Raw genomic sequence first — 13,506 nt, forward strand, 5'->3', positions numbered from 1 at the left:
GTTGGTAGACACCGCGTGCTCTTTCTCTTGGGTCACCTGGGCAATCATGGAGGTGGGGTAATGAACCCCTCCAAGGCCCACTGCCTGGACCTGTTTAGGGGCAGGCCCTAGAGGAGATCCTCTGACCTGCCCTCGGGTGGTAATTTTTGTTTTGGTGTGTGCAGGATTACTTAATCCCATCAACAATAAAGATGTCAATCAGTGAGTTGACCAAACAGAAAGGGATAATTGATTCAGCCCTGTCTCAAATACATATTTTTTTAAAAAAAAATGAGCCAGAAGTCATATCACACCAGGATATAGTCCAGCAGATTTATTTAAAATCACAGGTTTGCAGGGCGCTTTCTCCTTCTACTCCAGAGAATGTTGGAGATACTCAGCAGGTCTGGCCTGAACAGTCCAATCCGTGACGAACGTTCATCCCGCACTAGAAACAATACAATAACTCTTGTTCCCCCACCCTCACCCCCACCACAGAGTGTGCCAGAGCCTGTGGGGTTTCCCCAGCACACTGCTTTGGCTATACGTGGTCACACACAGCAGGATGGAATCACGCAGATTCAGCACGCGGCGCCTGACGCCAGTTGCAGTCCTGCCGCGCGCTGCACCAGTTAGAATCGGAGGACACGCGAGCCCGAGCGGCCGTTAGGTGGCGCCGCCAGAATTGGAGGTGCGCACCTGTAAATGGCAGCGGCGGGCGGCGATCAATGTTGTAGCCGCTTCACCCTCTTCAATGTCCTGCATCCTGTAGCCTCCAGTGCGTGTTTTCTGTCATACTTGTCTACCGTGAGAAAGACTGATCCAGTTCGTTTGACACCATCGCTAAAATAAGTTCTGCTTCTGAGAGGTGAGCCTCAGGTAAGTTCAATCCGCAGTCCTCTCAGACAAAACTACAGAAAGAAACGTTTTTGAATCACAGAAATCTAACTTTAATGAACGCATTCAAAATGTTGCAGTATAATTAGTCAGTTCGCGAGTCCACCCTGAGGACACACTCTCTTCCACACAGCCCGAGTTTCCTGTTAAACATTCCCGTGGAGAAAATGTACGAATGAGTCCAGGAGAGCAATACATTTGGGAAATTGCGTCTCATGTTAATACCGACGCTATTGGTGATCCTCATACTACACTTTTGTCAAAATTCTTCGAAAGCAAATTTCACCAAGATGTAATAGTTTCTGTGGTCTAAACGAATCTGACTTTGCTCAAAACCACACCAGGCAAGGATATCCAAACAACACAACTCAACTACAGCTACACATGAGTTTAATAACTTACAAAATAAAAATACATCGTATTCTGGGGTAGTATAGCTACGTCTGTCCTTGGCAACATCCATTGTGCAATGTTCCCTCCACTAAAGTTTTTCATTCACTTTAACAACTGTAGCAATTAACTATTTAATGTAGTCATTTAATTTAGAGATGCGGTATTGGACTGGAATGAGCTAAGTTAAAAATCACACCACCAGGTTATAGCCCAACAGGTTTATTTGGAAGCACTAGCTTTTGGAGTGCTGCTCTTTCATCAAACCAGCTGATGAAGGAACAGTGCTCCAAAAGCTAGTGCTTCCAAATAAACCTGTTGGGCTATAACCTGGTGTTATGTGATTTTTTTTAAAAACTATTTTAATATACATCCTGAATCATCATAGCAACAATATTATAAATTGCTTTAGCCTAAAGGCTACAACCACGTTTTTTTATCTTGGTTTCATTAAGCTTGAGGAAATTGTTATCATACCATTTCATTAAACTGAGTTCCTGCCGTTATTCCTGAGACAGACCATGTGTTCCATGTTAACTTCAAGGTCATTATGACTCTTACTCTGGCAATCATTCATGTCGAGGATGAAAAGTAAAAGTGACTGTACAAGGCCCTGAGATCTAATGTTCATCATCAGAAGCTCCAAGTAATCTGATGTTGATAGGTAAATAGTGAATGGAATATAATACTTAGTTATTGAGCATTTCTTCATGGATTTTAACAATATTAGAACAACTGGTCAGTAATCATTCAGCTCAGCGCACTGCAGACTTCTGGAATTCATTCATAGGACGTGGATGTCACTGGCTGGACCAGCATTTATTAGCCACTAAATAAAAGCTAAAAGAACTGTGGATCCTATAAATCAGAAACAAAAGCAGAAGTTGCTGGAAAAACTCAGGAGGGCTGGAGGGGTGGAGCTGAAACATTAACTTTGAATTTCTCTTCACAAATACTGCCAAACCTGCTGAGCTTTTCTAACAACTTCTGTTTTTGTTATTTATTAGCCACCCCTCATTGTGCTTGAGAGGGTGGTGGTGAACTGCCTCTTGAACCACTGCAGTCTATGGGCTGATCCACCAGAATGTTCTTGATGCTAAAAGGGTTAAATTGAGGATGAGTTACACATTCAGCTTGAATTTCCTTGATTGTAGAAAATTAAAAGATAATCTATTGAAGTATTTAAGTTGATTAATTAGTTGATACAGTAATTAGAGAAACCATTCCATCACAAAGATCACATACTTTCTCCTCTGTAACATCCCCATTTTCAATATGCTGTGTCCTCAGCCACCTAGACTCCATGAATTTTCTCCTTAAACCTCTCTGCATCTTTAGCTCTCTCATTTGACATCACACGCTTCTTAAATTCCATCTCTTTAACTGTGCTTTATATCATCCTTTCCAAATATTTCTTTCTCTGTCCTCATGTTGTCTCATCATGTCTCTATGAAACTCTTTTGGGTATTTTACAACACTAAAGGTTCTGTATAATGATAACTTGTTGTAGTTGATGGCCTCTTTTTCCTTGTCACATTCCTTCCAGTCCTCAAGGACTGACCTAGAGTACAAACTATGGACATTGATTGACTTTTAGTGCTCTGTTGAAATGGCCATTCAGCATGTGGAAACCCAGACAGTGAATGTTGTATGACAATAGAGACTCACAGCTGAGACATGTCCTATGTTGTAGATGAGGTGATTGTATGAAAGCTTTGTCATGCATCTCACAAATTAAGTGTGTCTTTTTGTGAATCCCCAACAGTCCCAGGAAGGTTGATGATACCACAAAAACTTCAATACAAATCTCACACTACTTTAAGAGTAACACTGCTGATGGGGCAAGAGTTTTAATTATTGTCAATGATTTTTTGCACACTCTGTCTCCTATTTGAATGAGTTAGCTCTGTAGAGGTTTTTTTGAAAGTGACAATGATTTGGGCACAGCTCACTGAGTCATACACCTTGCACAATGATTTCTCACTCGTGTAAATGCTTTGGTGTTCCACCAGGTCTGATGGTCGTGCAGAGCCCATATAACATCCGAAGCACCTCTAGTCAGTGTGGACTGTCTGATGTCGCAGGAGACTTGCTAACTGTGCAAAGGATTTGTCACACATTTCACATGTAAATGGTTTCTCCCCCGTGTGAATGCGATGGTGTGCACGAAGGTTTGATGACTGTGAGAATGATTTGTTACACACCTCACATGTAAACGGTTTCTCCCCTGTGTGAATGCGCTGATGTTCAAGGAGGGCATTTGACCAAGAAAATGATTTGTCGCATACCTGACATGAGAACGGTTTCTCCCCCGTGTGAATGCGTCTATGTACACGGAGATGCGTTGACCATGAGAATGATTTGTTGCACACCTTACATGTGAATGGCTTCTCACCTGTGTGAATGTTTTGGTGGTCCTGGAGGGTGGATAACTGAGTGAAAGATTTATCACACCTTTCACAATTGAAAGGCTTTTCTCCAGTGTGAGTGCGTCGGTGCTTCACAAGTGTCGATGACTGTGTGAAGGCTCGGTCACACACCTCACACCTGAAGGGTTTCTCTCCAGTGTGAACAGTCTGATGCTTCAGTAGCCTTGTAGATGTTGCAAAAGCTTTATTGCAAACATTACATTTAAAGGGCTTCTCCCCTGTGTGTGTTGTCTGATGGAGCAGGAGGTTTGATGGCCGCTTAAAAGCTTTGTTACAAATGTCACAAGAGAACGGCTTCTCCTGTGTGTGAACACGTTGGTGTGTGTGGAGGTTTGTTAACTGTGAAAATGATTTGTTGCACACCCTACATGTGAATGGTTTCTCTCCTGTGTGAATCCGTTGATGTCTGTGGAGGTTTGTTAACTGTGAAAATGATTTGTTGCACACCTTGCATGTGAAAGGTTTCTCCCCTGTGTGAATCCGTTGGTGTTTCACAAGGGCTGATGATCTTGTGAAGATTTGGTCACACACCTCACACTTGAATGGTTTCTCTTCCATGTGGCTACTGAACAGATGCAGTCAGCATTATAGATCTCATGCAGCCCCTCCTCATATTTGAACAGCCTCTCAACTGTTGGAATGAGTCAGTGGTTCATGAGGCTCAATGAATGATTAAATTCTCATCACACTTTGAGTCCAATCATACCTCTTCCCAGCCTCATCGTAACCAATCACCAATAGCCAAACACTTGGAAAAGCTGGTTCTGATGGAAGGCTCCATAGTATTGCAGACCTGGTGATAGTCAGAGTTCCCCTGATTCGATTGATTTTCCAGAGGATGGTTTCACTTCCCAATCTTCTGTGAGCAGTGTCTTTAAGGGATATCTTCCCATAGTTGTGTAGTTGGATGATGGTCAGGATCTGTTTGCAAATCTATACCATCTATATTCTTAGATGTCATCATCTGTCTGTAAAACAGAAAAAGGAGACATGATTTCCTCTAATTCCCCCTCATCCTTTCCTAAAGAGGCTGGCAGCTCAGAGACTGTGCTGAAAGTGTGTTGCTGGTTAAAGCACAGCAGGTTAGGCAGCATCCAAGGAACAGGAAATTCGACGTTTCGGGCCAGAGCCCTTCATCAGGAATGAGGAGAGTGTGCCAGGCAGGCTAAGATAAAAGGTAGGGAGGTGGGACTTGGGGGAGGGGCGATGGAGATGTGATAGGTGGAAGCAGGTCAAGGTGAGGGTGATAGGCCGGAGTGGGGTGGGGGCGGGGAGGTCAGGAAGATTGCAGGTTAGGAGGGCGGTGCTGAGTTCGAGGGAATCGACTGAGACAAGGTGGGGGGAGGGGAAATGAGGAAACTGGAGAAATCTGAGTTCATACCTTGTGGTTGGAGGGTCCCCAGGCGGAAGATGAGGAGCTCTTCCTCCAACCATCGTGTTGTTATGTTCTGGCGATGGAGGAGTCCAAAGGACCTGCATGTCCTCGGTGGAGTGGGAGGGAGAGTTAAAGTGTTGAGCCACGGGGTGGTTGGGTTGGTTGGTCTGCCACGGGGTGGTTGGTCTGCCACGGGGTGGTTGGGGTGGTTGGTCTGCCACGGGGTGGTTGGTCTGCCACGGGGTGGTTGGGGTGGTTGGTCTGCCACGGGGTGGTTGGGGTGGTTGGTCTGCCACGGGGTGGTTGGGGTGGTTGGTCCAACCAACCCAACCACCCCGTGGCTCAACACTTTAACTCTCCCCACTCCACCGAGGACATGCAGGTCCTTGGACTCCTCAATCGCCAGACCATAACAACACGACGGTTGGAGGAAGAGCGCCTCATCTTCTGCCTGGGAACCCTCCAACCACAAGGGATGAACTCAGATTTCTCCAGTTTCCTCATTTCCCCTCCCCCTACCTTGTCTCAGTCGATTCCCTCAAACTCAGCACTGCCCTCCTAACCTGCAATCTTCTTCCTGACCTCTCCGCCCCCACCCCACTCCGGCCTATCACCCTCACCTTGACCTCCTTCCACCTATCACATCTCCATCGCCCCTCCCCCAAGTCCCTCCTCCCTACCTTTTATCTTAGCCTGCCTGGCACACTCTCCTCATTCCTGATGAAGGGCTCTAGCCCGAAACGTCGAATTTCCTGTTCCTTGGATGCTGCCTGACCTGCTGTGCTTTAACCAGCAACACATTTTCAGCTCTGATCTCCAGCATCTGCAGACCTTACCTTTTACAGCTCAGAGACTGTTCCATGTTGAGTGCCAGTCTGCAACTCCCCTGTGTGTGAGGTGGAGGTCAGAGAAGAATCAGATACAAGCCCTTTATTTTTCCTCACTTGGCTGTCACACACCCTTTGTTTGCAGCAACAATACTGGACCATGATCAGGAGGCTAGGAGTGACTAGGAGAACATCAGAAACATCATATTCCTGATGAAGGGCTTATGCTTGAAACTTCAACTCTTTGGATGCTGCTTGACCTGCTGTGCTTTTTCAGCACTAGGTATTTCAACTCTGAATCTCCAGCATTCCTTCCCTACTCTTAGTGACCAAAAGAAGACAATGTGGCAATTTTGTCCCACCAAGCGCCTCTTGCTCAAAACAAATCTTCCCAGGCTCCATGAGGACAATGGAAAAGACAGCATGGAGAGTGTTTAAGAGCTAATTGATTAACTACAAGCATGAGTCAAGCTAATGGACACAGTTTTCCCTTTGAGTATGTGTTTAACAGTTTTGACAAAAAAGGAGAAATATTAATTTAATGGTAATTTTGGAATTTCTTCAGTTTGTGTTCAGGAATTATTTAAAGAAATTAAACTAGGTAGAAAGTGCTCAAAACTAAGAGAAATATTGCTTCAATGTATGCCTGAATATACAAATTAGTAGCAGAAATAGGCTATTTGGCCTGCTCAAGCTGAATTGTTATTCAGTAAAATCATGACTGATTTTACTGTGACCTCAAAGCTACATTCTCCTTGTCCAACCTCTTCTCATAAGAAAACCTCTCCATATCAGATACCAGGAGAAAGTGAGGACTGCAGATGCTGGAGACCAGAGTTGAAAAATGTGGTGCTGAAAATACACAGCAGACCAGGCAGCATCCGAGGAGCAGGAGAATCGACGTTTCAGGCATAAAACACTGACCCTCCGAAGAATAACCCACCCAAAGCCATTTCCCCACATTTATCCCTGATTAATGCAGTCAAGTGACCCTTTTTCACCCAGAGGGAGGTGGTGGTGGGGACTGGAATTCATTGCCCAGGCGGATTGCTGAGACAAGAACGTCTCAAATTTTAAAAAGTACTTAGATGAACACTTGACATGTCATACAATTCAAGGGTATAGGCCTGGTGCAGTAAAATGGGACTAGTGTAGGTAGAAGTGTATTTTTGGCGGTATAGTCACAATGGGCTGAAGTACTGCATGGTTCTATGTTTTTCTGAACTACTTCTAAAGTATTTATAATCTTTTGAAAATAGTGAGATAAAAGCTGTTTACAATACTTTCAAGGTAGTCTCACCGACTTCCTGTAAAAGTGAAGTGAAACATCCCTATTTTTAATTCTGTATCCATGTCAATAAACAATTTCGTTTATCTCCGTAATACTTGCAAGATTCCATTGTACAGAGTTCTACAATCTGCTAAAAGAACATAATTTTTTATTCTTCCTTGTATCTCTACAAATGTAGTCACCATACATTCAGTTGCAAATGTAAGTCTTTCAGATGAACTGTAAAGAGTTGAGACCAAGATCTGATCCCTATGGAACTATATTTGCTACATCTTTGGCTAAGCAATCTCAAACCTTGCTAATGTATACCTCCTACACCATAAACCCTTAATTTATATTTATACCTGCTTTCCCAAATCTGAGTATGGTACATCCCTTTATCCAAATTGCTTGTCACTTCCTCAAAGGACTTCAATAAATTACTCAAACGTGATTTCCCTTTCACAAAACCATGCCCGCTGAAACCTGCGTACTAATAGGTTCCAGCATTTTCACCAAGAGTAGAAATGCCCCCAACCTACAGTTCAGTGCTACTGCATCTTATTGAGAATTATAAACAATAAATCAAGTAATAGGGAAATGTGGCCCATTAACACTTCCATTCTCAATCATGTTGGGGAGTCCAGCACACGACAGTGAGACAAAATGTTAGTGTCTTCAAGAACAAAGCACTGACCAGATTATCAAGCTTGGCTTCCTACTGAGGTGCTGCTGGGAATATTCCCTTCCAGACCACTCCAATGTTCCCATTGTTCATATATGAAGTCTGTAAGATCATCATGTTGTAAACTTTCTTGGTTTTTGAAAGCAAAGTAGAATATCCTGGGTGGATAAAGAATAGAGCTGGAAAAAGCACAGAAGGTCAAGGAGCATCGGAGGAGAAGGAGCATTGTTGTTTCAGGTCAGTACTTTTCATTAGGACTGGGGTGGGGAAAGAGCTGTAAGATAAATGGAGGGAGGGTTGTGAGGCTGGGGGATGGATGGATGGGATAGTGATAGGAGGTGGTTGTGAATAGTCAGTGGGAAGGGTGGAGCGGATAGGTGGGAGCGAAGGTTGAGGCAGTGGGGTGCACAGGGAGGGCTGGGCCTGAGATGTGGGATGGGGAGATTTGTAAACCGGTGAATTCTATGTTAAGTTCATATGGTTGTAAACTCCTGAGACAGAAGAGATGTTCTTCCTCCAGTTCGCAATTTGCCTTGTGTTATGGTAAAGGTTGCCCAGGATGGACGTGTCGTTGGGGGATTGGGAGGGGGGAGTTGAAATGGATGACACCTGGAAGGTGGGGTTGATTGGAGCGAACGGACCATAAATGCTCCCTGAACTGGTTCCTACGTTTGCGCTCAGTCTCTTTGATGTAGGGACGACCACATCGGGAGCAACGATGCAATAAATCAGGTTGGAGGAAATGCATGTGAATCTCTGCAGGACTTGGAATGATTCTTTAGGATCTTGGACGGAGGTGAGGGTACAAAAATGTGGGAGCAGGTTTTGCACTTCCTGCTGCCATTGGGAAGATTCCAGGTGTGGAGGAGGGTTGGTGGGATATGTGGACCATACGAGGGAGTCATGGAAATGGTCCCTGCTAAAAACAGCTAGGGATGGGGAGAGAAATATAATTATGTTGGCGTCTGACTGCAGATGGCAAAAGATGGGGATGATGTGCTGGACTTGGAGATTGGCCAGATGGAATGTGAGGACTCTAGATCCTTGTTGTGGTTTAGAGGGGTTTGTTTGAGGGTAGAGGTGCAGGAAATGGAGGAGATGTGATTGAGAGCATTGTTGATGATGGGAGAGGAGAAATTGCAGTCTTTGAAGTAGGAGAACATCTGGGGTGTTGTGGAGTGCAATTGCTCGTTCTGGGAGCACATAAGGTGGAGGCAGAGGAGTTAGGAGTATGGGATTGCGTTTTGGGTGTTGGGGGTTGGAAAGAGGTGTGATAAGACTAGAAGATTTGGGGCAGAAATTAGGCCATTCAGCACATCGAGTCTGTGGCGCAATAAGTTTCTGGCTGATAAATTTCTCAAGCTCATTTTCCCACTTTCTCCTCGTAACCCTTGATACTCAAGAAGCTATCCATCTCCGTCTTAAATATACTTTATGAACTGGCCTCCACGGCCTAATGTGGCAATGAAGTCCAGATTCACCACTCTCTGACTGAAGAAGTTTCTCCTTATCTCTCCTCTAAAAAGTCTTCCCTTTATTCTAAGACTATGCCATTGGGTCCCAGTTTGTCCTACCAATAGAAACATCTTCCCAACATAGAGTCAGAGAGATGTACAGCACGATAACAGACCCTTTGGTCCAACTCATCCATGCTGATCAGATATCCTGACATAATCGAGTCCCATTTGTCGGCACTTGCCCATATACCTCTAAATCCTTCTGATTTATATACCCTTCCAGATGTCTTTTAAATGCTATAATTGTACAAACCTCCACCACTTCCTTTGGCAGCTCATTCCATACACTCACCACCCTCTGCTTGAAACAGTTGCCCCTTAGGTCCCTTTTATTTGGGGTGGCACAGTGGCTCAGTGGTTAGCACTGCTGCCTCACAGCACCAGGGTCCCAGGTTTGTTTCCAGTCTCTGTCAATTGTCTGTGTGGAGTTTGCACATTTTCCCCGTGTCCTCCGGGTGTTCCGGGTTTCCTCCCATAGTCCAAAGATGTGCAGATCAGGTGAATTAGCCATGTTAAATTGCCCACAGTGTTAGGTGCATTAGTCAGAAGGAAGTGGGTCTGGGTGGGTTACTCTTCGGAGGGTCGGTGTGGAGTTGTTGGGCCGAAGGGCCAGTTTCCACACTGTAGGGAATCTAATCTATATCTTTCCCGTCTGACACTAAACCTATGCCCTCTAGTTCTGGACTCCCCCATCCCAGGGAAAAGACTTTTGTCTCTTTACCCTACCCATGCCCCTCATTATTTTATAAACCTCTATAAAGTCACCCCTCAGCATCCGACTCTCCGGGGAAAACAGCCCCAGCCTATTCAGCCTCTCACTATAGCTCAAATCCTCCAACCCTGGCAACATCCTTGTAAATTTTTTCTGAACTTTTTCCAGTTTCACAACTTTCCGATAGGAAGGAGACCAGAATTACACACAATATTCCAACTGTGACTTAACCAATGTGCTGTACAGCCACAACACGATTTCCTAATTCCTGTACTCAATACTCTGAACAATAAAGGAAAGCATACCAAATGCCTTCACTATCCTATCTACCTGCGACTCCGCTTTCAAGAAGCTATGAACCTGCACTCCAAGGTCTCTTTGTTTTGCAACACTCCCTAGGACCTTACCATTAAGTGTATAAGTCCTGCTAAGATTTGCTTTCCCAAAATGCAGCATCTTGCATTTATCTGAATTAAACTCCATCTGCCACTCCTCAGCCCATTGGCCCATCTGGTCAAAATTCCATTGTAATCTGAGGTAAACGTCTTCGCTACCCCTCCAATTTTGGTGTCATCTGCAAACTTACTAACTACACCTCTTATGCATCTGTCTAAAACTCTTTCTGCCTTCTTCGTAATATACCTTCCTATTAATCTTGATGTCATCTCTGAATTTCATTCCTATGCCTTAAGTCCCATTATCTAATTCATTGATGTAAATTATAAAAAGTCAACGTGGCTTTGTGCGTGGGGAAAATCATGTCTCACAAACTTGATTGAGGTTTTTGAAGAAGTAACAAAGATGATTAATGAGGGCAGAGTGATAGATATGACCTATTTGACCTTCAGACTTACTAGTTATACCTCCTATGTTCACATCCAAATCATTTATATAAATAACGAAAAGTAATGGACCCAGCGCCGATCTTTGTGGCACTCCACTGGTCACAGGCCTCCAATATGAAAAACACCCCTACACTATCACCCTATGTCTTCTACCTTTGAGCCAGTTCTGTATCCAAATGGCTGGTTCTCCCTGTATTCCATGAGATCTAACCTTCCTAGCCAGTATCCCATGGGGAACCTTGTCAAACATCTGACTAACGACCATATAGATCACGTTCACCCTCATCAATCCTCTTTGTTACTTCCTCAGAAAACTCGATCAAGTTTGTGAGACATGATTTTCCACACAGATATACCCTGTCCAGGCCATTCAGTACTCTGTTTCAATTAGGTCTGCCCTCATCCTTCTAACCTCCATCGAGGATAAAACCAGAGACATCTTGCACTTCAGAAGTATATTGCTGCATTTATAGTCTAGTCATAATAATGCCATCATTGCATTTGCCTTCCTGACTACTGACTTAAACTGCAAGTTTACCTTGAGAGAATTCTGAACTAGAACTCCCAAGTCTCTCTGCACTTCAGACTTCTGAATTTTCTCTCCATTTAGAAAGTAGTCCATGCCTCTATTCTTCCTATTGAAGTGCATGACCTCACACTTTCCCATGTTGTGCTCCATCTGCCACATCTTTGCCCACTTTCCTAATCAGTCCAAATCCTTCTGCAGCCTTTCCACCTCCTCAATGTTCCTTGTCCCTTTACCTAACTTTTTGTATTGTCTGCAAACTTAGCCAGAATGCCCTCAGTTCTCAATCATGAGTGTATTAGTGAAAAGTTGTGGTCCCAACACTGAGCCTTATGAAACACCATTGGTCACTGCGCTGCCATCCTGAGAAGGACCCTTTTATCCCCACTCTCTGCTTTCCGCCTGACAGCCAAACTTCTGTCCATGCTGGCATCTTGCCTTTGACACCATCGGCCCTTACTCAATAGTGGCACCTTGTCAAAGGCCTTCTTGAAGTGCAGTAGATAACATCCATTAGCTCCCCTTGGCCTAACCTTCTCATTACTTCCTCAAGGTATTCTAACATTGTCAGGCATGACATCCCCTTGATGAAACCAGTCTGATGTTGCCCTATTTTACCATACACTTCCAAGTATTCAGAAATCTCATCCTTCACAATGGATTCCAGGATCTTGCGCATGACTGAGGTTAGGCTAATCGGTCTGTAATTTTCCATCCTTTGCCTTATTCCCTTTTTAACCAGGGGTGTCCAGTCCTCTGGAGCCCTCCCTGATTCTAGCGATTCCTGAAAGATCACTACTAATGCCTCCACTATCTCTTCAGCTATCTTCCTTTCAAATTCCGAGCTGTTGTCCATCTGGTCCAGGTGATTTATCCACTTTCGGGCCATTCATTATTTTTCCTTGCACCTTCTCCTTGGTGATGGCCACCATACTCAGCTCTGCCCCCTCACTCTTTTAAATTTTTGGGATATTACTTTAATCTTCCACCGTGAAGACTAATCGAGGTAGCTGTGGGAGGTAATGGGTTTGTAATAGATGTTGGTGCTGAGTCATTGCCAGAAATGGAGATTGAGGAGTCCAGGAAGGGGAGGGCAGTGTCTGAGATGGTCCAGGTGAATTTGAGGTCACGATGGAAGGTGAGGTGGATGAACTACCCGGGCACCTTGTAGGAGCATGAGACAGCGCTGTAGGAGGAAAAGGTGGGGGATGGTGCCAGTGTAGCTGAGGAAGAGGGACTGTTTCATGGACCCTACAATGAGGCAGGCATAGCCTGGACCCTTGCACTGACCCATGGCCACCCCTCTGTTTTGTAGGAAGTGGGAGGATTGAAAGGAAAAGTTAAGGTGAGGACTAGTTCTACAGGGCGGAAGAGAGGGTTGGTGGAGGAGGAATGATTGGGTCTGTGGACGAGGAAGAGATGGGAGGCGTTGAGGCACTCATGGGGGTGATACAGGTTTAGAAAGAGTGGATGTCCATGGTGAAGATGAGGTGTTGGGGGCCAGTGAACTGAAAGTCATGGAGCCTGTGTATGGCATAGGTGGTATCCTGGGTGGAGAGTTCCTGGACAAAGGGTACAGGTTGGAGTCAAGATAAGAGGATATGAGTTCACTGGGGCAGGAACAGGCAGATATGATCTGTCGACTGGGGCAGTCAGGTTTATGAATTTTATGGAGAAGATAAAAACAGGCAGTGTGGGGTTGGGGAACTACGAGGTGAAGGCTGTGAATGGGAGATCTCCCGAGGCGATGAAATTGTGGTTGGTCTTGGAGATAATGATTTGGTGATGGGAGGTCAGGTTATGATCAAAGGAGTGATAGAAGTTGGTGTGTGGCTTCAGCAAGGTAGAGTTTGTTGCGTCAAACTACCGCTGTGCCTCCTTGACCAGCTGGTTTGATGGTGAGGTTGGGGTTGGAGCAGAGGGAGCAAAGGGCAGCACGTTCTGATGGGAAAAGGTTAAAGGTGTAGAGAGACTGGATGTCCCTGGTGAAGATGAGGTGTTGGGGGCCGGGGAACTGAAAGTCTTGGAGAAGGTGCATGGCATGGGTTGGTGTC

At 44.9% G+C, this 13,506-nt stretch overlaps 1 protein-coding gene across 4 annotated transcripts in view; it reads right to left on the reverse strand.

Annotated features, from left to right (window-relative positions):
* Nucleotides 1-298: 298 nt before the first annotated feature.
* Nucleotides 299-13,506, reverse strand: part of LOC132832995 (zinc finger protein 271-like) — a 38,784-nt gene continuing 25,576 nt past the window's right edge. For 3 of the 4 annotated variants that reach the window (XM_060851260.1, XM_060851262.1, XM_060851261.1), the window contains exon 2: nt 1,557-4,663. In XM_060851260.1, coding sequence (XP_060707243.1) covers nt 3,321-4,253 — 933 coding nt within the window. In that variant the 5' untranslated portion in view covers nt 4,254-4,663 and the 3' untranslated portion in view covers nt 1,557-3,320. Of the gene's footprint in view, nt 891-1,556; nt 4,664-13,506 lie in introns of those variants that run through there. The other variant, XM_060851263.1, reaches the window with a different exon arrangement.

The sequence above is a fragment of the Hemiscyllium ocellatum genome, chromosome 35 (assembly GCF_020745735.1).
Source record: "Hemiscyllium ocellatum isolate sHemOce1 chromosome 35, sHemOce1.pat.X.cur, whole genome shotgun sequence".
Classification (NCBI taxonomy): domain Eukaryota; kingdom Metazoa; phylum Chordata; class Chondrichthyes; order Orectolobiformes; family Hemiscylliidae; genus Hemiscyllium; species Hemiscyllium ocellatum.